The sequence below is a fragment of the Myripristis murdjan genome, chromosome 4, assembly GCF_902150065.1.
Source record: "Myripristis murdjan chromosome 4, fMyrMur1.1, whole genome shotgun sequence".
NCBI classification, from domain to species: domain Eukaryota; kingdom Metazoa; phylum Chordata; class Actinopteri; order Holocentriformes; family Holocentridae; genus Myripristis; species Myripristis murdjan.
This window is the reverse complement of record NC_043983.1, coordinates 6,016,562-6,042,054: the sequence shown is the minus strand read 5'-3', so window position 1 is coordinate 6,042,054 and position 25,493 is coordinate 6,016,562. Positions and strand designations below refer to the sequence as shown.

At 40.4% G+C, this 25,493-nt stretch overlaps 1 protein-coding gene across 2 annotated transcripts in view; it reads right to left on the bottom strand.

The window, feature by feature from the left end:
• The window catches only part of nfic (nuclear factor I/C), a 48,371-nt gene extending 23,769 nt beyond the window's left edge, over positions 1–24,602 (bottom strand). Inside the window, exons 1-7 of one of the 2 annotated variants that reach the window (XM_030048941.1) lie at positions 24,315–24,602; positions 12,290–12,460; positions 11,082–11,258; positions 8,327–8,510; positions 4,140–4,214; positions 3,976–4,050; positions 2,597–2,729 (exon numbers count right to left, since the gene is read on the bottom strand). In XM_030048941.1, the coding sequence (XP_029904801.1) occupies positions 2,597–2,729; positions 3,976–4,050; positions 4,140–4,214; positions 8,327–8,510; positions 11,082–11,258; positions 12,290–12,460; positions 24,315–24,395 (896 nt within the window). In that variant the 5' untranslated portion in view covers positions 24,396–24,602. Of the gene's footprint in view, positions 1–2,596; positions 2,730–3,975; positions 4,051–4,139; positions 4,215–8,326; positions 8,511–11,081; positions 11,259–12,289; positions 12,461–19,088; positions 19,644–24,314 lie in introns of those variants that run through there. The other variant, XM_030048942.1, reaches the window with a different exon arrangement.
• Positions 24,603–25,493: the final 891 nt, after the last annotated feature.

The window sequence follows — 25,493 nt, the reverse complement described above, 5'->3', positions numbered from 1 at the left end:
TAAACAGTTAACCGCACAATAACTGTGCGGCACTTCCGTTTTCTGTCAAAATAAGAGCGCTAGCTAACGTTAGAAAAAAAAAGGGTGTACCGTAATCTTAAATTGCCCGACTGTAAATATGTTGGACAGTAACTGTGATCACAGTAATGGCCTGGTGCAGGTCTGTGCAAAAATAAATAAAGGCCTGCAGCGAATAGCCGCCTGGTTCTTTTAAACGCCCGGGGTCCAAGTTGATTTTGCATATTAAACACCCGGGCGATTAATTGGTGAAATACGGTAAGTTATTTTCAAGAGCTTCCTTTGCATCTGGTATCTAACAAGCATCTGGTGTATCAAGACTATCTCTCCATCAAGGTACATCGTCCCTGCGTACGGGGAAGACCCATGGGAATGGGTAACGTGGATCTCTTTAAGAAAAACTACCTGTGAGCTGGCTGCACATGCTATATAAGCACCTGTGCACCTTACTCTCATTGACTATTTTGATTTCGTGACAGCAGGTTCACTGGTGTTACTGTGAGGCTCACTGGTTTTATTAGGGTATTTGTGATGGCAGTGATGTCTCATCTGAAAGCTTGTCCTGTCAGTTCGCATCGTTGGGACTGACCCTGCTCTGTCTGCTCAAGGCATGCCTTACAGGGTTCCTGTACATATGGAATGTGTAACTGGATGGAGAGATCTCGATATGATAGTCTCAATAAGATAGTCTCAATACAATAGAACAGTGGTTCTCAATTGTACAATGAAAACCAGCAGGATTGTTGAGCCCAAGCAGTAGGATTGAGAACCACTGCAAACAGAGGCCACTTGAAGACGTAAATATTATAATTAATCAGTCTTGCGTTGGGTGTGCAGCCACCTCACAGGTGGTTTGTCTTTAAGAAATTATCCATGTCACTTGATCCTATGGATCAGTCTCTGCGTGGAGAGAGCATGAGAACCACGGTTACACTGTACCCTTCTGTTTTGCAGATATTCATTCATTATTAAATAGCAACTGGCTGGTGATCGGCTAACGCTATAGGTTTGTGTACATGCATTAACAGCATTGATTGCTTCACTAGGAGCTTCTTCTCTTACATGTTAGTAACGTTGGTCAGCAGTGCTAGCAGATTCTCTGATGTTTTAACATGCTAGATTGCTGAAATAATAGATGTATACCCATGGGTGTGTCTGTGAGCACATTACATGTTAACTACTACATGTTAATATATCACAATTAAGAATGAATGGCCGTTTTAACACTCGTACATGATACATGCTTATCCATTTATACTTCATGTGCAGTTAGTGTAAGCTTGGTTTTGACCTAAGACATTGGTCATGATAACAAGGTGTTACACTTAATAAACTCCTCTATAAGAAAGACTTGAGATAAGTCTGGGAGGCCTAAGATGCATTATGCAAAGCACAGTAAAATACTCATGATGGCATGATGGTGTATATTTGGTATTTTCATGGCAAGATGCACCTGGCACATTTGTGAACAGCCTAGGATTAACAAGAATATGTTATCAGAGGGAGTGCTAGGTTGTGCTCACTTTTCATCTAGAATAAACTCATTTACTAATTCTAATTTCCAACCTATGATTTTGATTTTGATGTTGGCGGTGATATAAAATGTTGCAATGTGATGTTTAGTGATATCTACCTTAACTGTGTTCAATAAAGTACTCTATTAGACTGTGAAAAAAAATCCAAATTTCTTAATTGTCTTTCCAAATTAAATTTAAAGGCCCTTGAAAACATTGTAGACAACGACTCCCTGAAATTTGTATCAATATGATTTCATTGTGATTTAATTATTATTCATGTGCCATGATGCACAGTTGTTACGTTCATGATCATATAACTGCCACCACGTGTGTTGGAATACAGCACATCAATAATTTATTGATTTTTTTTCCCCATCTTGACAGAATCATGTCAGAACAAAACAGAGTAAACAAACAAGTAGAAATAGAGTAAAGACACATAATTGACACATAAGCCTAAATCAACTAAAGAAAAAAAAATTACATACAACCTAGCTGTGCTGCACTGCTGACCTCTTCCCAGCAGTAAGGTACTGGCTGGTGCAAATCACATTCATCCATCGCACCAAAATTGCAACAAATTCTCCCTCATTCTCTCGCCAAAATACCAAACGCACCCAGGCGAGGAGAAACCATCAGTGTGCCTCACTGCACCAGTGACTGGCCGTGCTCTGCACAGTGCATCTGTATGAAAATAGGGCCCTAGTAGTTATTCCTCGACACTCATTTCATGAAAGTGAAAGTTCAAAAGAAAATGGGCAGAAAAAAGAAAATCCCCTATGGCCTATGTCAATGAAATGTGCAAAAAGTCATTGTAGGCGTGAGCACATTTCTTAAGCGACTTGTTAGTTTCTGTGAAGGTGTGTGTATGTGTGTGTGTGTGTGTGTGTGGTGTGTGTGTGTGTGTGTGTGTGTGTGTGTGTGTGTGTGTGCGTGTGCATTTCCAGCAGAGCCCTGATGTTAAAATCCATGACATACCTCTCAAAATTCCATAATATTTCAGGAATGCCAGGACCAGTGTAACTGTATGTGTGTGTGAGTGTGTGTGTATGTGTGTTTACCCGCTGGATGAGGTGCTGGCTAGTGATCGTCTGAGGCTGACTGGTTGGTTGACAGACTGGTTGAGGTCATAGGCCAGATGACCCTGTAGCTCCCCCAGAGAGAAACTAGGACCGACTCCTGTTACCACTGGTGCTGGACACACAGGGAGACACAAACACTGGTGTTATGGCCTTTTATTAAAAACTGGAAATCAGCCAGTCAAATTTTTGAATGCTGCAAAAGATAAAATGCAAATGAGGTGTTTCCTGAAGTGACTAAATCTGCTTTCTGAATGTCACAGAAAAAACAGGAAAGTGGGAAGTGAGGAGTATTGGTTAGTATTTCTCAAGTTGTTACTACTCTCTACCCTGAATTCACATTGTAAGAAAATGAAGTCCATTCATTTCCTATAGAGCTGAATGACCAGGGAAACTGCTCTGTGGATAGTTGAACAACAGTCGTTGGCTGTCAAGTGTCAGCAGCCAGTCACATTTCTGTGTTTCTTTTCCCTACCTGTTTTCTTTCATGAACAACAGTTCTGCCAACCAAGTGAAAAACGGACAATTACAGCCACTGAGAGCTTTACAGTTTTCAAAAAAAAAAAATTGGAAATAAAAAACTACAAGAATAAATATCTCAAAAATGACTGGCTCACAATCAGTCAGAATAGAACGGCACATCGCAAGCGACTAGTCTGTCGCTTGTGCATTGACTAATGGGGATCCATTATAATCAATAAACATTAGCCAGGTTGTTTGCAATGTGAGCAAGCAGTTAGTGTCAGTTAATACTGCCATTTCATTTCAATCAAAGATGAAAATAAATGATTGCAGTGGAAATATTTTAATTTGCCAATCAATATCCTTGATGGTACCAGAAACAAGGGTTAAACTGGGACTTGTTATATGGAGGGGCCTGATTTGGCTTGTAAGTAGTGCAACATAATTTTAATTTTAATTTTGAAAAAAAACAAACAAACAAACAAACAAAAAAACAGCTAAAATTAAATAGTTTATTTTAAAAACAGCTCATAATTCACAGTCTTAATAATAAAGGCAAAAAATATATATATTTAATTAAAGTAGTTAATGGTAGCAATGCCTGGGCTCAGCTCAGCCTGTAGGAGCTGAGGCCCAAACAGTCCCCATCCCATTTAGCCTGAATTTCTCCAGCAGATATGACATTAGTCTTAATTTCTGGTTACAGGCAACATGCATTTGTTTCATTAATTGCATCTGTTCCATTAATGAATGAACATTTGAGAAGACCTACGCTCAGAAGCAGTAACAAGACCAGGTCGGTGTCACTGAAACTGACTACATGGTTAGGGTTAGTATCAGTGGTAGCAGTAAAGTGAAAGATTGGGTGAAGGGTAAGAATCAAGGTGATGGGGACTTACTTCTAGAGACCTGGACGAGCTCATTGACGTTGAAAACTCCTGACGTCACAAAACTCTCCTGGAACTCTGGACCATCTACAGAAACACAACAACAGTCATCCAAGTGTGTACATGTCTGCGCACGTGCATGCGTGTGTGTGTGTGTGTGTGTGTGTGTGCTTTACCCATGGTGGCAGTTCGGCTATCCTCTTGATCAGATCCCACTCCTGTACGACCAGGACTGCTGCTCTGCTCTGCCTCTGGAGGGAGGAAGCCATTGAAAAGGAGAGGCAGAGAGAGAGAGAGAGAGAGAGAGAGAGAGAGAGAGAGAATGAATAATTTTAGCATATAGATGCAAACAGGCATGGTGAGGTGAAGAACACACATTGAAACACACCAGTAAGAATCTATTCCCACACCACATACTGTCAGAATGTCTGTGACCCTAAACTGAACATTCTGAAACCAGTTTTATGTGTTAGCCCTACAATGGGTGTATGAATCAACTCACTCTTGTCCACACATCAAAAAAATGGGGTTGAACCAGTAATCTGTCATGCCTCTAGCAAACATTTGGTGGTGGATGAACTGATTCAAATATTTAAGTGAACAAAATGTGCAATGTTCAAAAACATTGCATCGTGTGACTATGTGGATTTGGGCTGTCATATTATTAATAATCATGACCATAAGCACTAGATCCTGTATAATCTTGGACTTGACCACTTGGAAAACATTTGTGTTTTTCTGCTTGCACTGGCAGATAAGAGGTGGCTATGTGCCGAAACAGAAAGGGAAGATATGTAAGCCGTGATCTGGAATTTGAAAAGAATGCCCCCTCTTCTCCCCGTCTGCCCAGGGATCATCTTTGGAGCAAGGGAAGGGGCATAGGTGTTGCTAATGGGAGGGAAGCCCTCTGGGTGAAAAGCCTGTAACCACACTCACCACCAGTTGATGTGGAGTGTGATATGTGATGTGTTTTGATAAGATGGTGATGATGCTTTTTTATGAGATGTTGAAAGACATTCACAGAGATTTCAACATACAAGACAAGGTGACCATTATAATTACAGATGATGTTTCAAATTCTGTGAAGGCTTCAACATCTTTGCAAGTGTCGCGTGAAATAGAGAAGATGGAAACTGTGTGATGCTCAACAACAAAAATGTTTTATTTGCTAATATTGCTGCTGAAAACTGAATAGTATTTCAAAGCAAAAAATGTCAGTGAATGGGCATGGTGATGCAGCTACTGTATTGCGAATGTTTCAAGCTTGGCTTTTTTCCTCAGGCAGCATCATGAGAGCAGTCCTAATATGTCACTAGAAATAGAGGGAAGAGACAGGATGTGACATCATATAGCAGAAAAGAGAACTTTAACGACCATAAGGGACCTTTTCAGATGAAAACAAGTTCATGAATAGGGGAAATTTAAGAAGTCATGGTCATAATCATAATCCATAATCCAGTCATAATCCAGCCAACTGACTAAATCTGAGACTTTGCAGGTTTGCGATTAAGGAGCTGTTACTGTGGTAACAAGTTAGACTAAATCTTAACGGTAGGAGCCAAAAATCCTGGGCTTATGTCAAACTGTCAAAGTAATCCAGCTAAGTCAGGTATCATTTTAGATAGTTTCCATCTTTAAACTCTTACTCTTTTTGCTCCAAAACAAAATATGGGCCAGAGTGTGAGTTTTGAAAGTCAGATATCTCTGCAGCTGGCTAAGAGTTACTAGTATTGACCAACTACACTAGAAGTTCCCTCCAGATATGTAACGGTCAACAAAAATGACAACAACAGTAATAAAATGATTTTAGGTCAAGCGGATGATGTAGTGTAACAGTGTAAAGGTAGAGAGCAGTGATGTAGCCTTATAGCATGCAGCTATAAACGAGTAATGTTGTTTGATATTGAACAGTATAGAGGAATGGTGTAGTTTGACAATGTACAGATATAGAGGGGTGATGTAGTTTGACAGCTATAGAGTAGCACTGTGTGTCTCTGACTGACTGGACTGAGTTTACCTCTTACTATAGACCATAATAGCATGTTAACCCACATCAGCAGGACAAATATTGACTTCCCCTATGGAAAGAACACTCGGGTATCTTAGCCTCTTTATGGTTAGCCTGGTTAGAAAATCAGATCTAGGTCTTCCCTCGCCATTTCCCTGGTCTGAGAGACGCAGCAAAGCTAAAAATAACTTGGGAGCCCACATTAATACTCACACTGTTGAGGCAGACTGACACACACACATGAATACACAGTGAGCACATTTAAGGTCACTGGGAAATTGGTTCCAGCTGTGTGTAGTATAGTACGGTAGTTGAATTAATGGAATCATGTAATCGAAAATATTTCAGTAAAAACTGTTTCAGTTCACAGTATCACATACTTTCATACACTCATAGAAAGGACCGGACCCAGAGAAAGTGTGAGTTGGTTTGACTGGCGGATCAGACTGCTGGAATCCCCTTCTCCGCCTTCTCTTCCCCCACAAACTGAAAGGAACAATTCTGTTTCCATGTGAAAAACAAACTAGATTTCCTTTTCTTCATTTCCTGACTACAGCTGGAAGTTTCCATAGGCCTCTGGGTGCTAAATGAATGTAGTTTTCATCTCACTGTAGAGATGATGTGCTAAACATTTACAGACTGTGGAGATGGGTAGCCTAATCATAACAACATTATTATGTCATGATCATTTTGATCCTTACAGCACTTTGTGTTATTAATGTTGACAATGACATTCCCTGCTGAAGGAAAATCCATTTCCACAGCTGGAAAGGTAACATATTGTGTGCATATTATTCATCCTAAATTGTAACATCAGTGTGCACATCCAACCTATAGTATGTAGGCCAGGTGCTGGATAAATATGTCAAGAAAACTGATTCAAAAACCAAAGTGTTTATCAGACAAAGACCCACATTTGACAGAAAGGGGTATTTAGGCTATAGAGTCAGAGAGTGCATATGGTTTCAGAAAAGAATGTCTTAAGTCATATCACCATTTACATGTTGTTAAACTGTTGTTAAACTATTTCTGCAGATTTGTGGTTTGCCATCAACTTCTAGATTACATTTCTTAATGCAGTCTTATCATACATATTGTTCACCTGGTTTGTGATCTGCTTGTGCAGTCACATTCTAAAGACTAGAAATCCCAACACAACTCTTGGCATTCCAGTCTCCTGCTGTCCACCTCCATAAACCTAACTGAACTATTTGCTAAGGCATCTTGTAACCACGGTAACCCTTAGCAATATTCTCTGTTTTTATCAGAATTCATGATGCTCTCTAATCACCAATATAGATGTCGTTAAACATGCCAAAATTTGCTCTGATCCTCCACCATGCAGGACTGATGATAGTGGACATTGCTCTGAGATTGCTTTGGCGATGCACAATATCGTCTTCTGTTCTTCCACACATCTCAGTTTTAGATTCATGAATCCAGAAAAGCTGACCCCACATCTCAGACTCAGAAGTTTGGTATTCTAGTGTAATTTCTCCCTCCTATTATCAGGAGCAGCTTTTGACAGCCACAGCCACACAGCTCTCACACTGTGAAAGTTGTCCCCTCATGGTGGAGGGATCTGAAGCCCAAACACACTGTCCACTGGCTAAACCAAAGGCACCAAGTCAACTTTTCACAGGTTTGCATTAACTTCAATCACAGGTTGTAGTTTTGCCTTAGCCTCAACAAGTTGTGGTCTTCACAGACAATATTTGATTACATGCCTGCTGTGGAGGTTAAAAATCCCACCCTGGGTCTGCCAGAACACTTGCAAAGAAACCCATTCTAAGGTCTATATCATCTCTCCAGTCTGCGCAGAAAATGACATTAGAACTCACTCCTCATCCACTGTTTCTTCATAACAGTAATGATAATAAAATAATAACGCCATCAAAGTGTCAGTAAGACAATGCCTTGAGCATTTTTGAAGTAAAGTAAATTCATAACTAAATAAATAAATTAAATAACACAATTAAAATTAATTTTAAAAATCTCTCCCATCCTACTATCAAAACTAATTAGAATCTTGATTCAACAAACATTAAGTCTAATTAAAGTAAATAATCAATGCAATTATGTAATGACCTAAATTCAACTTGTTATGGCAAGTGTGTGCAATTATTCTTTATTAAATTGCGCACCCATGTTAATTCATTATTTTACATAAATAATAAATCTGTGAACAAAAAATTCTGGGAAATTAGTTAATAAATTAACACAAACAATGGCAGATGTAGGGAGACTACACAAAAAGAATATTACCAATGAACAATGAACAATCCTATGGTGTGTGTGTGTGTGTGTGTGTGTGTGTGTGTGTGTGTGTGTGTGTTAACACATGTTAACACATACCTCTCTCTTGTACATAGTAAGCCAGGTAGAGGTCCAGCTCTTTGACGGAGACAGAGATGTGTTGAGGCTGGACACAGAGGACGGGGTTGGAGCACTGGCCTCCTTTCACCAGCCGCTCTCCATCTGTGCTTTCCAATGGGATTCCTTTAAACAGGATAACCATCACCAGGTCTAACCTCCACACCTAGGATAAGACAAACAATGGCATTCACCATCACGATTAATACCCCAGGCTCAGTGTTTACACTGATTCAAACACCTTGACTCCAGGAAAAGTTAAGTTGTTTATTTGGTCTTGAAACATTTTGATTTGCTAATGTCAAGCCATAAGAAGGTTTTATCGATTTTTTCCACCATTTGACACATTTTTTGTATACAATTTATTCAAATTTTTGTTTAATAGACATTTGGTGTGAGTTGGTGTGTTTATATGTAACTCCTTTTGTATGTGTGCAGCCTAGACCACAGGGTGTTGTAACGTGTCCAGTGCAGTACTGCAGTAGTTAGAGGGATGAGGTTCGTGGCTACTTCCCACCTGCTTGCAACCCTATCTTATAGTTTGTTGATGCTGCTTACATCCTGTCTGTCACCAAGACTTCTGCGAGACCGCCTCGCAGTAATGCATGGTAACTAGGTATCTTGAAGCCTCGGACTAACATGGCATGGGATCTCAGAGCTGCAGTGATCCAAGAGATTTACTTGCAAAAGCATAGGCTGTGGTTTCTCCTTGCCCACAGGCACCTGGGACAAGACCCGACCCAGACCATCAAGGGAAGCAAGAATGGACGGATAGCCTGTCAAAATCTCAATGTGCGAGCACTGCACTGTTATGAAGTGCACTTTTTAGATCATCAAATGCCATCTTACAAGCAGGAAACCAATTCTCAGGGTTCAGCCCATGAAAGGGCCCAGCTCTCTGCCGGCCCCCAGAGTCCTTGACTCTCCTTTGCTCATGGAGGGGGCTGGATGGACATGGTGGTAGGACAGCCAAAAGTGATGGTGATCAGTGGGGAAGATAAGGTGAACAAAGTCCCGTGCCTCATGCACACCAACTTGTCCTTTGAGGAGAGTGGTAAGTCAACACAGGCCCGGTCAGTCTCCCCTTCCATTCATCTGACACTTTACAACCCTCAATATTAAGGTCAGCCAACACAAAGTCTTTAAGCAGCTGCAAGCTACCAAGTGCAGGTTCCAGAGTCAGAGTCAGAGGCGTGGCTGGCACAAGTCTCAAAGACCCTGAGTAATAGGCAGGTCCTCTGGAGTAACACAAGGAAAAACATCATTCCAGCAGAACTTTGTATATAGTATTTTAATGAGAAAAAGTTTTGTTCCAGCTCTGCTCTTGCACAATCCCAATCCAATTACTGTGTCTTTTTCTGGCTGGTTGAGCAGAAGAAACAGATCTACCTGAACAGGGCAGGCATGAACGTGTGGAAGAGTAGAGCTGGAACAAAAACTTGCAGGACAGGGGGCCTGTGAAGAGTATTCTGTAATATTGATTAAGCTGCATCATAACCATGATATCACAGGTGCATGAGTGGCTGGCTAATGACTAATTTTAATAGCAGGACAATATATGGTCAATATGTATGCCTTTGACCCAAACTTAACGAATCACTGAATCATATTCAACTCAGAGGCACAAGCACTTGATTTCTATGCCTATATAAATTAAAGGGTCAAATCACTGAAGCTAGTGGTAAAATCTAATCTGTTGAACACCTAATCTATCTATTTTCATGAGCAAAGACAGAATTTAATTATGACATATACATGAGGCAAACTGCTGAAAAATCTTTCAGCACCACAGAAAGCAATCGCAGTTTTTAAAAAACAGGACCAATTAGGCTACATCATGAAATTACTGTGGGTGGTAACAGACACTGCTGCGGTAAATAAAGTGGACAATAATAATTAGTAGTAGTGGTAATAGTAGTAGTATTATGCGGCTAACTGGTTGCAACATTTTGCCCTGGTTGTAGCTCGTAGGTCGTATCTGTAGAACTCTGTTGACTTTAAAAACATCCAGTGTTTCATGCTTCTTTCTCTGTTTCTCATCCTCACGCTCGACTGATTGTGCTTGTATTTGAAAGACATTATCTTTATATTTACTTTATATGGACTACTAGCTTAGTTGCACACAGCTAGGATGGCTGGAGCATACACTTGACATTTGTTGACAAAGAGGCTGTGATACACTTAAACAGAATCCAACCTTCATTAATGTCATTAGTAACACCTGTGTAAACCTGCTATTTCATGCCAAAATGGCTGCTGTGAAAAAGATCTATTAGTAACAATTTGTTTAAGCAATTTTCCAGCAATCTTTAGCACCATAATGCAAAGAAAATACGTAGATTTTCCACATAAATTGGAAAGTTATAATGAATTTATTGCTTCTCAATAGATGGGTCTATGATGATGACCTAGGCTAGGCCTTAGGGTGAGGGGGAAAAACTGGAGTAACCATGAGTAGCCAACAATGAAACACTGTACAATACTGCAGTATATATACAGTATTTGGGGTGGCATGGCTCCAAAGGTACAGCAGTCATCTGGTAAAAGACTCCTGGTTCCTGGTTCAATCCCTGGTACCTTCAGAGAGTGTGTCAAAGTGTCCTTGAGCAAAACACAAAATCCCTAACTGCTCATGATGGGCAGCTTGGCACTTCGAATGGCAGCCTCTGCCATCAGTGTGTGCATGTGTGTCTGAATGGGTCAAAACCTAGCAGTATTAAAAAGGTTTTGAATTTACCTTGTCAGCTTGTCGGAGACAGTCAATGCGTCTCATCTTGCCTTTCTGATCAGGATTCGATAGGACACAGCAAGCTGCCTTCTTCCCTGTGATCGACAGGACAAAGTCTTCTCTGCATTCAGGTCTGATGTCCTTTCGTAGCTTGGCCAAAAGACGGCTGGCCCACTTCTGTTTCACCTGGAAATAGAAAAGTATTAATAAGAAAAAATATTAGCATGAATAGATGAAGTTGGTCTTTTTGGGGCCTTCATGACTTTTACGACTGATCAGAGGTATCTGGTACTAGCAAATGTTCCAGTGCTGTCAGAGAGCATTTGGCCCATCTCGTGATAGCCAACCACAAAAGCACAAATTCATTTGTAACAGCCTGGAAGATTGTGCAAGATTTAAACAAAGTACTCCATTGGATGAGGTGCAACTGCACAATGCTTTGGAAATTGACACAGCAACCTTCAAATGTGAGGCTGCAGATGGAATGCATCTACCCGTCCTGTTGCCCTCAAATGGCTATGAGGATTTTATTATGCAAATCAGTAGTGCTTGCACAAAAAATATTACTGCAGCTATTTCTGCAGCTGTCAAACACAAGTAGGCAATTACAATACTAAAGGCACTATTTTGGCACCTCCTATATAGCCAAGTTCAGAATCTGGTATCACATGTGGAGGAGAGGAGAAAAGTTCCCCCAGACTGAATGTGTGTGTGGATGACCCGCTACCCATGGTGGTAACATTTCTAATTCTAGCAGTGATGTTTCTGATCATGATGTAGCATTTCTATGTCTATGCGCAGTGATGATAAGTAAAATTTCTACATATGCTGATGATGTTTCTACCGGCAGCCATGATATTTTTAATCATAATAACAACTCTTGGATGATGACATTTCTACCATGGTGATGATGTTTCTATTTGCAGTAATGTTACTTATCCCCATGGTAATGACTCTGCCTGATGTGATGACATTTCTACCTGCTGCATTGATTTTTCTACCCATCGCAATTCTCATCACAATGCATGTGCTCTGCCATGCGATCAGGCCTATTGGTGTAACTGGGGATTACTTATGTTGTAAGAGTGGTGTTACTCCATATACAAACATTTACCATGACTTTTCACATCAAATCAAAAATTCATGTCAATATTCAAACTGCGAAACAAACTAAAAACTCCTATTTCTATAATCCACCGATCTACAGTCCATCCTACCTCTGCTTTCTCCCCAAGGAGTTCATCTTTGACAGCTCTCTCCTCTTCTTTAGTCATCCTTTTCTCATGTTTTTTGAAGTATTTCCTTTTTCTGGCCTGGAGGTTGAACCAGGTGTAGGCGAAGGCACGGACCTGGGGCAGCAGGGCCTCAATGAACGGATGAAACTCATCCTACATGATAGATAGATGGACAGAGAGACATAAAGGGGGATAAATAACAGTAAATACACACACAAAGTTGGGGTATGTGGATAAATTTCTAGATTATGATTATAAGTTGCCATTATCATCCCATTAACCATTAATGAAAGACAATACTTGGTATTGTCTATAAATAACAAGGTTATTTCAACGAGAGAAATTCAGCCAACCAAACTGTAAGACAAAACTGCTGTACAAGTGATGAAATGGCACATGCATATGCATATGCCTGAAAAGTTTATTGTCATGTTTATCATCATGGATTATAGTAATGATTCTGAAGAATTAAGGTATACATTTCCTTTTGTAGACATGTAGTACTGATATAAAGGACAGACATAACCTTACCAAGGCTTGTGATATAATTGATCACAGCCTCCTCCTTGATAAGCTCTATTCTATCGCTATAACTCAAAATGCTCTGCTTTGGTTTAAAGCTTATCTTCATAACGACCATCAGCGTGTTGTCTTTCAGGATTCTCAATCTGACTAACCATTCAGTTTTCTGAAATGACAACACTTGAAACCAAAACCAAACAAGGATATTTTTTATAAAATACAGAGCCACAAGGTTATTTTCTTAATTCTTAATAAAAATGTCATCATGTCATTTGACAACAGAAAATGTTGGCCTTCACCACCATAAACAAACTCTTCTGCTCTTCATGCTTACTCAGTACCATTTCGAAGGTTTTTAGCAAGTGAAAGCAGGGAGGAAATATGCATGGCACATGCATGGACCATACAGGCCACTAAAATGATCATGACAAGAATAATGGCAGTATTTTTTCCCAGCAACATGAAATTGTGATGGTAAAAATTTAGTGTCAGGCCTTCATATTTGGCTTTATAACTTTTTTCTTCTACACTCTTTTTTTGTGAACACGGAGTCATTCTGGAGTAGCTCTGCAAGATATCTTATAGAACAATTGAACTCTAAACAATTATCTCTAGTCTGAAAACTGTCAAAAGATCATTTGGTTTAATTTGTACAGACACTTTAGAGCCATCTTCAGGGCTTGTTTTTTTTAGTTATTGACATTTGTATGTTTTTTTTTCTACCACTGCCTACAGGATGCCATGTCTGTCCTCTCCTTCATCCAAGTGCACTGACTGTGCCAACTTTATAAATTGCTGGAACAAAAGCTACTGCAAAATACCTGAACTCCAGGGCAGAATCTCTACTCAATACCAGATACAGGATTCTCACGGTGACTCATGCAGCGGACTTTGATGTTAATCATCCTGCTGCTGAAAGGCAAACTGAAATTGCAGCTGTGTTTGGCAGAACAGACTGTGGGTCCAACAGAGTAGTTGAGGTGGAAACATCAGCTACAAGGGCTCTCTTCCTTGTTCTGGCCCAAACCACATCTGACACTCAGACCCACACCACCGATCCTGACCCAAATTACTAGCTCATCCAGCACGCATGTCCACAGCAGTCCATGGCGTGTTCTCCACCTGAAGCCTCAAACCTGAAGCTATAAACTTATGTAGTCTGGGGAAAAAATAAACCAAAGAATCTCCCTCCTTCTTCCCCAACATTAGACATTTGGTTGGAAAACAGATGCAATGTGTAAGAGGAGCTCTCCAACCAAGAATGTATGTAATAATGTAAAGTTGTTTCAGCAAAACCAAATTATTTGGTCTCTCTTTCTTACCCTAGTCTTGCTGGACTCTGTCTTCTGTTGTTATTTCATATTCCATGCACCTGGAGTAATATGAAGTTGCCCCTCAGCTAACTGCCACTTCAGGTTTCTGTGTCAGGTCCTGCTCCAACATTTCATATTGGTGCTTAACACTTCTCTCGGTTACTGGCATTTAGGGTTAAGCACTGCAAAGACTGAACTATATAGACAATTTCAGTCTTTTCTAGGAATGTATAAAATGGTTCAGACTGAATGGATTTCTCTCTAACAGGTCAGGAGCTAAGGTGCCTGGTGCCAACATACTTTATTCCCTCCATCATCCCTCTGCCTCAGTACTGGAGAAAAACACACAGAGAGTGCTCAGAGAGTCAACACAACCCTTTTCTGCGAAAAAGAACCTTGTGCCAGCCACCTGATACCCCAGTCCTGCCCTGCCTCCCCATAAAGGGATATCTCAGGAAAGTTAAGGTAAGTGTTTAAGGATCTAGATGTAACTGCATAAAAATAAGCGTGTCGACACAGGCTTGCACAGACAGTCAGCAGAGACAACACACCAAGCAAGGTCAACATTTTAGGTACATATTTTTTTCCATTTCAGCTTCCTTACATCTTACAGTGGGATGTTATTGAGAAATGTATTGTCTGTGAAACATCTACGATGTTTATTAGGCACCTAAACAGCCTCAATGACCTACAGAGGAACTCTAAAAACTCTAAGAACTCTAAAAATCTAATTTACAAGTCCATCGCAATATTTATAAAGAACATCTCCCTCTTCAACAGAGCGATAAGAAATGGCTGACCATCCTACTTCTTTTTTTTTTTTTTTTTAAACTTAATAAGACTTATCTTTGTGTACTTTTCACAGCAATTAACAAGCGCTTGGATCCTGCTCCAAAAAGCTGTCCTGACACTTTCTCCACATGTAAGTGTGATGATTTTGCAGTTTTCCTTAGAGATAACAATATAGTTTGTGAGCTCCTGTCTGGGAGCTCTCTCAATACTTTTGACAAGGCCTTGAGCCAGTTTGCTGCTGTTGACAGGGAGATGCTTATAAAAGAAGAATTCTCAATATGCTCTCTTGATCCTATCCCATCCAGTTTTTTTTTTTTTAACAGAGTTTTTGATTGTCTTGGGGATGACATGCTGGCAATTGTCTACCAGTCCCTTTTCACTGGTATCCTTGGTGCACTAGAAACTGCCAACTTAAGAAAAGTAATCTTTATCTTTTGGCTCATATTATTTTTAGACCAATTTCAATTCTATCCTCCCTTTGCAGAATAATTGCAATAACTTTTTTTACACAGCTTAACTCTTATCCTTACTCCATAACATTTTAGAGAAATTCCATTCTGGCTTTTGTTCTCATCACAGAACTATGGCCGCTCCCTTGTGAAAGTTGCCAACAACCTGAGAATGAACTTGGATGATGGCAAGTTGTCAATTTTAGCTCATCTAGAACTAAGTTTTCCTTCCCATGCTGTTAATCACAACACTCTAGACTTTTGGAGCTGTGTTAGCCTGTCTGGAAGCTACAGTTTTAAATTGGTTTATCTGACAGGTAGATTACAAGAGGTGGAAAACATCTACATTACACAGTCTCTAACAGCCTCTCCCAGAAACATGTGACATCATCATCACAATCAATTAATGGCACACTTCAATAAGTGCATTATTTTTACTAGACCTAGGCACCAAAGACCTCAAAAATGTTTTTTTTTGTTTTTTTTTTAAATTAGCCTATCAAAAAATATATGCATGTATTACAAAAAAATTGACTCTGGTAGATGGATGCACACCAAAATTTGCCATTCAAGTAACAAATTGAATTATGTGGCTGGCATCTTTATCATAAGCAGTGACATCATCAACAATATCACAGTCAACGGAATATTTCCATTTCTAAAATATCTGCATAATATGACTTTGCTACCCTGACAGAAGCAGAAATAAACTTTTGGGCAAGTGCTCCCTGGAAAACATGGCATGATTCTAAATATAGTTCATCAGTATGTTACAAAACCAACATCTTAATTCATATCAAAAGCCACTTAATTTATATTAAAAAGGCAGCAAGCTTTAACTAGTTATTTGTAGAGGCATAGTGCCCAGAGTATGTATCCAGAAGGCTTCTCTTTGTGGAATTTTTTGAGCCATGTCCTGTTCAGCGTCTTTGTTCATCCCGAGTGTGGGCTTCTGCTATATATTTTTCTATGATCGAGTGTTCTTTTGGGGAGCAGACACTTTTCGAATGAATAAACAACAGACACTGTAAGGTGTGGACACGATTTGTCAGAAAACCTCCTGCAACTGAACAAGGATAATGTTGTGGCACCAGTTAGACAGAAAGTGTGTTCCATGTTAAGATTCCTGGCATTTAACATCAAGCCCCAAACCAGAATCATTGGTGTGGTTTTTGACCCAGTTTGAATTTCGAAAGACACGTAGGATAGATCACAAAAGCTGTCTTTTTTTCATCTAAGGAATATCGTCACAGTTAAAACATTTCCTAAACCATTGAGTTAAACCATGTCTTTCTCAGGCCGATACTGAAAAACCCATGCATGTTTTTATTTCCAGCAGGCTGAACTACTGTAACGATGTATTTTCAAGTGAAGCCTTACATAATCTGCAGAGTGTCTGAAATGCTGACTGAAACGTTTTGCACAAATCGCCAAATTAAAATTTCATGGCTGAGTGATTAACTGTTTATTCTTTCTTATGTTTGATCCAAGTCCTGTCAAGTATTTCTGCCCTCACTTTCAGGTGGGACAGATAAACTGCGCTCTGGGTTGGTCCACCATCCATCCAACACTTTACTCCAAGTCAATTTCAAAATCTATTGGGCAGACTGACATGAAATTTGGTGAACATGTTCATGCTCCCCTGAGGATGAACCCTGTCAAACTGATGACTCAAATAGCGCCAGCCTCAGGCCAAAAAATCTAACGTGCACACAAGAAATAACAAAAAGTAACTGGTGGATTATTGAGATATTTGTTAAGTGCATTCATACTTCCGAAAGGAAGATTCCTGTTAATTGTGGTGACCTGTAGCATTTCCTCCAGGGCCACCCTCTGGCCAAACAATTGATTTTTATATTTCAAAGGAAATAGGTGGACCTCCGAGTAATTTGCTCAGCATACAAATGCTTCTCAGAGAATGAACTCTATCATTGCTGGTGTTACCATTACCTTTCCTTTAATACCATCTCAGGATGAAACCTGCTCATGAGATATCACTAAGACTAATTAGCATTTATTTGGTGAGGGCATTCACACTTTCCCTCTGATTTTGATGACCCCAATTCCTTCCCTGTAGTGCCAACCTTAGACTTTGATATCTCAAAATCTACTGGGCACAAAATGAAAATGACAATTTGCAGTGTTCTGCGGCACACCTGCAGCGGTGCTCGCACAATATTTCATATTAACAAACAGTTGAAATACAGTTATATACGGATCTTGAGAAATGCCAGTATTTCAGCATTGCTTTGGATGAGTCTTGCCACGTTCAAGATAAGCCACAGTTGGCAATATTTTTACAGTCTGTGTCAGACGACTGCACAATTAAGGAAGAGCTGCTTGACATTGTGCCGAGACAGGACACATGGCATCGGCCTAAAAGAAACACAACTGTTGTTGAGAATCCTGAAAACTGTGTCCACAGACAGCACTCAAGATAATGTTAATGTTTGGATCAACTTACATCTGGGAGTCAGTGTTTTCTACACTGAAACAAGTGAAGCCAAAACATTGCTCTGCTCTTATAGACACACATGTGAAAGAGTTGCTTCAAGTGGCCACAACTGAGTACAAGGCAGATGTGACAAGAACTGTGCAAAACAAAGACTGCCGGGTGTCCCATTGAGTAAACCAAGATTTAAAAAAAAAAAAAACACATGAAAACTGTTAGGCTATGTGATTATGCTCAGTCACTGTTGCTGTTGTGTGGGCATGCATGTGTTCATGTGTTGTGTGGCTCTTTGCAATGGTGTGGGTTTATTTTTTTTATTTTTTGTTTTTTTGTTTTTTTTGTTTTTGACTTTTCATGCTGGACTGTTGCCATCCCTGCTTTAGATACTAGACACCATATGTTTCAAATAGTGTTCAGATATGTCAAATGATGATTCCTCGGTGACACTGACTATCTTACTATAAGTAGTAGGCTACTCTGTGCATGCAATGTTTGATCAATTTCACCAAAATTGTTGACAATACACCTGATAAGAGCAGAACATTGTGTGATCTTTGAGGAATTTTATCCCTAACAGTTAACTTATTATGAATTTTTTAAGTTATGCTGCTTGGACCCTGTCAATTTAGATTTCATTTTGTTTTTGTATGGACAAGACAGACAGATGGAAAAACAGATCATTGCAATAGCACTGGCAGTATAAAGTAGCAATTAACCTCCACAAAAAGTATGTAAAGTGTATGGTAGAGCAATAATAACCGAAGAATGGAAATGAAAAATATTTTTCTACATTTCTAGCCCATATTAGCGGGGCCTGTGATGAAGCTGCTGTCATGAACTAGCACTTATCCAGCCTTTATTTTACTGCTACATCCCTGAAGACATACACAAACACACACAAACACTAATTGCAGACAAGCTACTAATGACAGAATTGCAATGCAGTGTGTATGTTTCAAACATTTCTTCAATCTGCTTCAACTATCAAGCACATAGTGACTTCAAGCCCGCTACTGCCCTGTAGATCTGGTACAGAGTCACAGACAAATAAACTTGACTTGACTCCACACTGCACTTCACTCTCTGATTCACATCACTGCCTGTTCTCCACTATACAATGACCAGCTGTAACTGGTCAAGTCAGATTTAGTTATATAGCCCATTTGTCACAGAAATCTCCTGGTACGTGTTGATTTTTTTTTTTTTTTTAAGAACAACTCAACCAGAGCAACAGAGATGCACAGTCTTGTTACCTGGGACAGAGAGAGATGAGAAAACATCATACTGACGAGAATGAGCAGAATAAAACCAGGCTTTACTTTAGCACAAAATATTCCTCGAGTGAAGAATTCAATTTCCACAGTTCCTTCAGTGGGGCTGGCAGAATCAAATAGTGCTTCTTCTCCACTGGCTCAGTTCCTCAGCGGTATCAGTAGGTTACAGACTGAATTTCCTGGGCCGTTTAACTGGGTTTTTGAGAAATCTAGATATGAGAGAGCTCTGGTTGCCTTGGATGACTCCACTGCGTTAACTCCAGAAATGATGACACACCAGAAAAGTTGAGGCCGTGTAAAAATCCCCAGTGCACAGGAAAAAAAAAGCCAGAGTAAGTTTGGAATAACAATTTTTAGGCTGGGGGTGTAACAGAGCCAGGCGGGCTGTCATTTAGAGACGGAAGGAGAGGAGGGAGGCGAGGCATACAAGAGAGAGAGAGGACTGTAATGACGTTATGAGTACAACCCATCGGCTTAAAGCCACAGCAGCTGCTGGGCTGCCTCCCCAAACTGGCCACGCAACGTGAACATTATCACATTATTATCACTGCATCACAGGATTATCTTTACATTCACAGCATTATACAATATGTTATGGGCTGCATAAGGGATAGGGGTGCATAAGCCCCCTCAGACTCCACATGATGCCTCATGGGTTAATCCAGTTCAGCTAAGGTGTTACATGCGATAACGATACGTCCTTATGGCCTTGTCTTGTCTGGTGAGTCATAATGCCAAACCTTGTTTAAGAAATCTCACAACTTAATATTGTTTTGCTTATGGGTAAACAAACATAGTATAGCAAAATTCATGACATCCAATACACAAAGCACCACTTATCTCAGTAACATTTCTACCTTTAAAAACTATTCAACTGTTTAACAATCTTCTTCCACCAAAGAACACCAAGGTAGCAAGGTAGTAAGGACAAACTTGGGGTACTGTCATGCTATGAATGAGACTTCCATAACCTCAAAATAAAACTTATTTTATTGCTATCATGACAGCGCTTATATCCAAAACCTGCTGCCAAACAACAGTGACACTCTTTATTACAACAGTGACACTCTTTATTGCCCCCAAAACACAATAAAGTTTCATTGGTGTGCTTGCCTCAGCAAAGCACTCTAATAACCTAGAACTACACTAACAATGAACTAGTACAACCTAGAAAACTACTACTATTATTATTAAAGTACTACTGCTATTACTGCTGCAGTACCCTAACTATGATCTGCTACACCCTTGCAACCACCCTGCATACCTTAGCAACCAACTAGGAACACCAGAGCAGCCACTTAGGACAACCTAGCAACCACCTAAGAATACCTTAGTAAACACCAAGCAACAATGTAAAAACATCCTAGTAAACACCTAAAAAAAAACCTCTAGTGACCACCTCAAAACAGACTAGTGACAAGGAGCCAGTACACCCTACCAACCACTTGGAAACATACTGGCAATGACCTAGTACACCTAGCAACCACCTAAAAACACTCTAGCAATGACCTAGCATACCCTAGCACCCACTTAGACACATCCTAGCGATGACCTAGTGATACAACCCAGTAACACTCTAGTAATGACGAAGTACCACCTAGCATCCTACTAAATACAGCCCAACAATCACCTTGTATGGTAGTGACCACTTGGAAATGTCCCAGAAACCACCAACTAAACCCCAGCACCCAACCACATAGATGTGCTGCTGCAGCTACTTTAACTACTGGGCATTCCTCTCAAGAACTACTACTGCAAATACTGCAGCTGCTATGCTGCTCACTACTGCAACTATCTACTACTGCTACTAGCCTACTAGTTTGTACTTCCTAGTTTGTACTACTGCTGATACTAAAACTACTAAACTCATACCACTATCCTCACTGCTCCCTACAAACTACTATTTCTGTAGTTATTCCAACTACTACTGCTACTACATCTACTGACATTAGCCTACTATTAATGCTTCTACTACCAATCAATCCACTACTACTTTAGTACAAATACAGGCTTTTTAGCTTTTCTTTAATTTATTAATTACAAAGGGGCATTATGAAATTAGGTTCTTAAGCTCTAATTAATCAAATGACTAGACTACAGCTTCAGCTAGCCCACTTTACCTACTGCTTGACATATTTCAACCAGTTTAACAACTTCAAGTACTGCTTCAGGTTCTTTAATTCGTTCAACTGCTTTGATTACTTCAAGTTCCATTTACTTTCAACTATTGCTTAAAGCACTTCAACTTTGATTACATATACTACTGCTTCAACTACTTTTCCAAACTAACACAACCTGACTGCAGGAAATTTAGTGGAAATTTAGGCCCCTCTAGTTATCATTATTATTATTATTATTATTATTATTATTATTATTATTATCATTATTATTATTATTATTGTCATTATCAGTAGTAGTACTATTATCATTATTATATTAGTTCCTATTATGGGTGAGCACAAGTAATTGATTAATTAGGTACTGATTATCTCACCATCTGCTTGACTAGTAAAATGCTGCTCAAAATTTGTAAAGTGATTTGTCCAAGACAGAATACAAAAACCTGATCCTCCTTTCAACTCCCTCACCTGAATCTTACAACTATTACTGAATCAATTGAGTGGCACCATTGCTCTGGTTTAGGCTACACTTGATGGTGGAAACACCGTGCTAAATACTAGCCTGGCTCGTGCACTGACTCTGTGCCATGAAATTGGCGCAACGCTTGCAAAATATTACACGGTGCCTTCTTGTGCCTGCTGCTTTGTGCCCGCAGAGAATGTTTTCTCACAGCAGTCCTTAATGTAAACTGACTTAAGCTGACTGTTACCACAACATGTTGACATCAAAATGTTTCTCAGCCAGAACATGCGAAATAGTAAAAATGATCAGGTATAGCCTATAAAAGGCTTTGGCCTTATTTTCATTACTGACTGCAATACTTTGACAAATTACATAAAATATAGCACCACAAGGTGTGTGCAATGGTGCATTTTAAAAGATGATGATTTCCTTATGTCGGCTCGTTGTTTTAAACAGCTGCCAAATGTTACTTGCCACATAACACAAAGAATGGAAAAAGGAATAAAGTACAACATAAATTTCATGCACATGTTTGACTGCTCATTGTTTTCAACTAATGAAGTAAGTGTTTTTTATCTAACCGAGTATTCCACTCATAAATTACTAAAAATTCCTATCCCAAATTATTGGTAAACCAAACAGTGATGTTCAGGCCATACATGAGCCACTTATACCTGCTGCTACTAACATATCCTTAGCAGCGGTTTTGTTGAAATATAAGGTGTTGTCCCAAACTATCCTTGCTCCTACTGAGGTGAAAATGACAGATCCTCTCACAGTAACTTCAACAAGTAGGCTAACTAATAAAGAAACATATTCCAACTATTGCAACTACTACCACAATTACTACAATTACTACAAATAACAATGACAACAGTAATAAAAACGTGAGTAGTGTTTCACACTTTTCTTTGAAAAGTTTACAAACTCCTTTTCATGGTTGTGAAGATGTCACTGCAAGATCACTTGTCATTCTTACTTGTATGCTCTGATTATGTCCTGTCGTTTTTAATTAAAATACAGATAACCTATGAGAAGGCAAACGGTCAACAACAGAAACAGAAGGTAATTGTATTTTCATAACTTTGCAGTTACAATAGCTTTGAGTAATTAAGATTTACTTCATCCTGAAAAGGTGTGTAGACTGAGTTTCGAAGGGTTTAGCCTCCACAATATCTCTGAAAATAGTGATAAATAGAGTGTGTTCTTGAGTTTTATCTTTGTGCTTCTCGAATATAACTGAGCTGATGTTGATGGAGGAGCAATAATAAACAAGGCCAGCTTGCTATCTATGAAATCAGAGCTCATGTCAAGTGGCTCAGCTGACAACTGCAGTTGGTTTCTCCCAGTGTGTGTTTCCACTAAGACTGTAGTTACTGGAACACTAGCTGTCTTAACCAGCACGGGGATCAGTGTGTGTTTATTCCAGCGGCTCACTGTTCTGCCAGTGTCCGGGACAGGAGGCCCTCTGTCGGTCTGCCATTCTAACTCTGCCCGCTGGCTCCAACTGCGGCCATTTTCTGCTGACTGACTGACTGACTGACTAACACACACACACACACACACACACACACACACACACACACACACACACACGGGGAAACGGAGGCTTCAGCTCAACTTCAACTTGGCCTTCCGCCGTAACGCGTGACGAACAAAACAGAAGGGGGACAGCGGGCCTGCTGCTCCGCGTTCCCTGCACCGCTAAAAACTCAACAACTTTCCGCCGCCACAGCTCGCAGTGTCAGCTACAACCAAGGCAGCGGGCTGCCGGCCTCCTCACTCGCCGCACGGGGACAGAGCCACGGCTGGCGGTAGGGCAGAGAGCGAAAAGCCCCACTATGTCCTGCTCAGCGCGGAGTGGATGCAGGCTACTTCCAAAATTAGTCCAAAACTCAGGCAGTTAAACGTTTCCTTCTTTACTGACCAACGTATTCACCTCATAGGACTGGACTTAAAACCCACTGCGAATCGCCGTAATGTTATGATTAATTCGGCATAAATATAATCCACCAACGCAGCACCTTTTTCAGTGAAACATCAACTTTTACAATCGGTTCAAGCCGTTCGCTTCCGCCTTTCCCTGTGTATTTTGTCAGAAGATGACCGTGGGAATAATGGACGAACCAATTCTAAAAGTTGTGACTTTTTTGGAATAAGCCATTCTTGCCGTATCGGATGTATGCCGAATTGGAGGCTGGGTCCGGATCATTCGCACTAGCTATCAATTCATGTTCCACCAGGTGTGTACCTTTGCAGACAAGCAAGGGAGCATTACTCTGGCATGTGTTTCATTGGGTTTGGCAGGAGGGAGAGATGGCACAACGGAACGGAACATATTCGACTCGAGCGCGAGCTGTTTGGACACTGCTTAGCAAAAGAAGAGATGGAGAGAAAAGAGAGAGAGAGAGGAGAGAGAGAGGGGCTGGCGGACAGCGGGAGATAAACAGAGGCAACTGCCGCCGCTTCCTGCTCCACTTGAAACTGCGTAGCAACCATTCTGCTTCTCGCATTGCGTCTTCTGATTTTTTTTTTTTTTTTTTTTTTTTTTTTTCGGAAAACACCGAACCACACACTGGTAGGAACGGACAGGTTATTGTACCCGAACAGGTTTTGTCCTACCATGTCGAAGCGGAGCCGCCACCGAGGGAAGTTAAAGCTGATCTCACCGCCTGCCCATCTCACGCTGTCGGCCGTTATCATTCCATATTCATTTCTGTTACTATGCGCGTGCCAGCAGGGGTAAATCCGCGGTGCTCGAAACCAGAAACGTCCCGCGCCAAGCCTAGAACTCCACGGCAGTCCACCCCCTTCCCCCCGCCCCGTGCGCCGCCCGGTCGGCTGCGGCAGAAGAGAATAGAGCTAGATTCATCCGCTACCTCTCTCGACCTCCTCTCTCTCTTTCCGTTCCCTTTCTGTGCCTGACTCTGACCATCTTTCTCCCTTTCCACCTTTCTTCCTCCCTTCTGCTCTCTCCTCTTTCTCTGCCTCCCTTCTCCCTCTTTCTCGGTGGCTTTGTCCCTTTCTCTCTCACCGACTGTTTCCTTTCTGTCTCTTTCTCCTCTCCTCTGCTCCCTCTCACATTCTCCCACTTTCTTGCTCACTCAGTACCTTACATGCACTTTAGTAATGGGTTATCCCCCTCTTAATAGCAGTTATCTGATTTCAAGGAACCCAGTTGCTGAAGAAACCCAATTACTTGGGAATATAAACTGGATTTCTGAGAGGGTTTTATGTGCACACATGGCAAAAAAAAAAAAAAAAAAAAAAAAAGAGAGAGACAGCAGATAAAGAAACAGACACAATAAACAAACAATGTGAAAAAGCAGTGGCATCATTTCAGCTGAAGCCAAGGTATGGCAAAGTGTCCTGAGTGTGTGTGGGGGGTTTTGTGTGTTTTTGCCAAATCACTTGTTAAGCAGTCAGTTATGGTGAGTTGTGCAAGGACTTCTCCTCCTCATATGGTGAAGTCTGCTATTACAGCTGCTAGAAGAGGCAGGGAACCACAAATACATAAAGTACATGGATAAGTTATGGTGAGCAGAATACAGTAAGGGAAGGGAGGGCGGGGCACAACCTAACACATTTTGGTTTTGGTTCAATTTAAAAAATATTTGAGTTAATTATATTTTATACGAGCAACATACACATCTCTGCTACTAATGAACACTTAGAAGTTTGTCTCTGGGACCTGCTGTTCTTGTACAGTTGCACTAAATGTGGCATAAATGAAACGTTACAACTTCCCCGATGGGCAGGGTTAACTAACAGAGAGAGGGTGAGTGGTAATTCTTGCTGGAA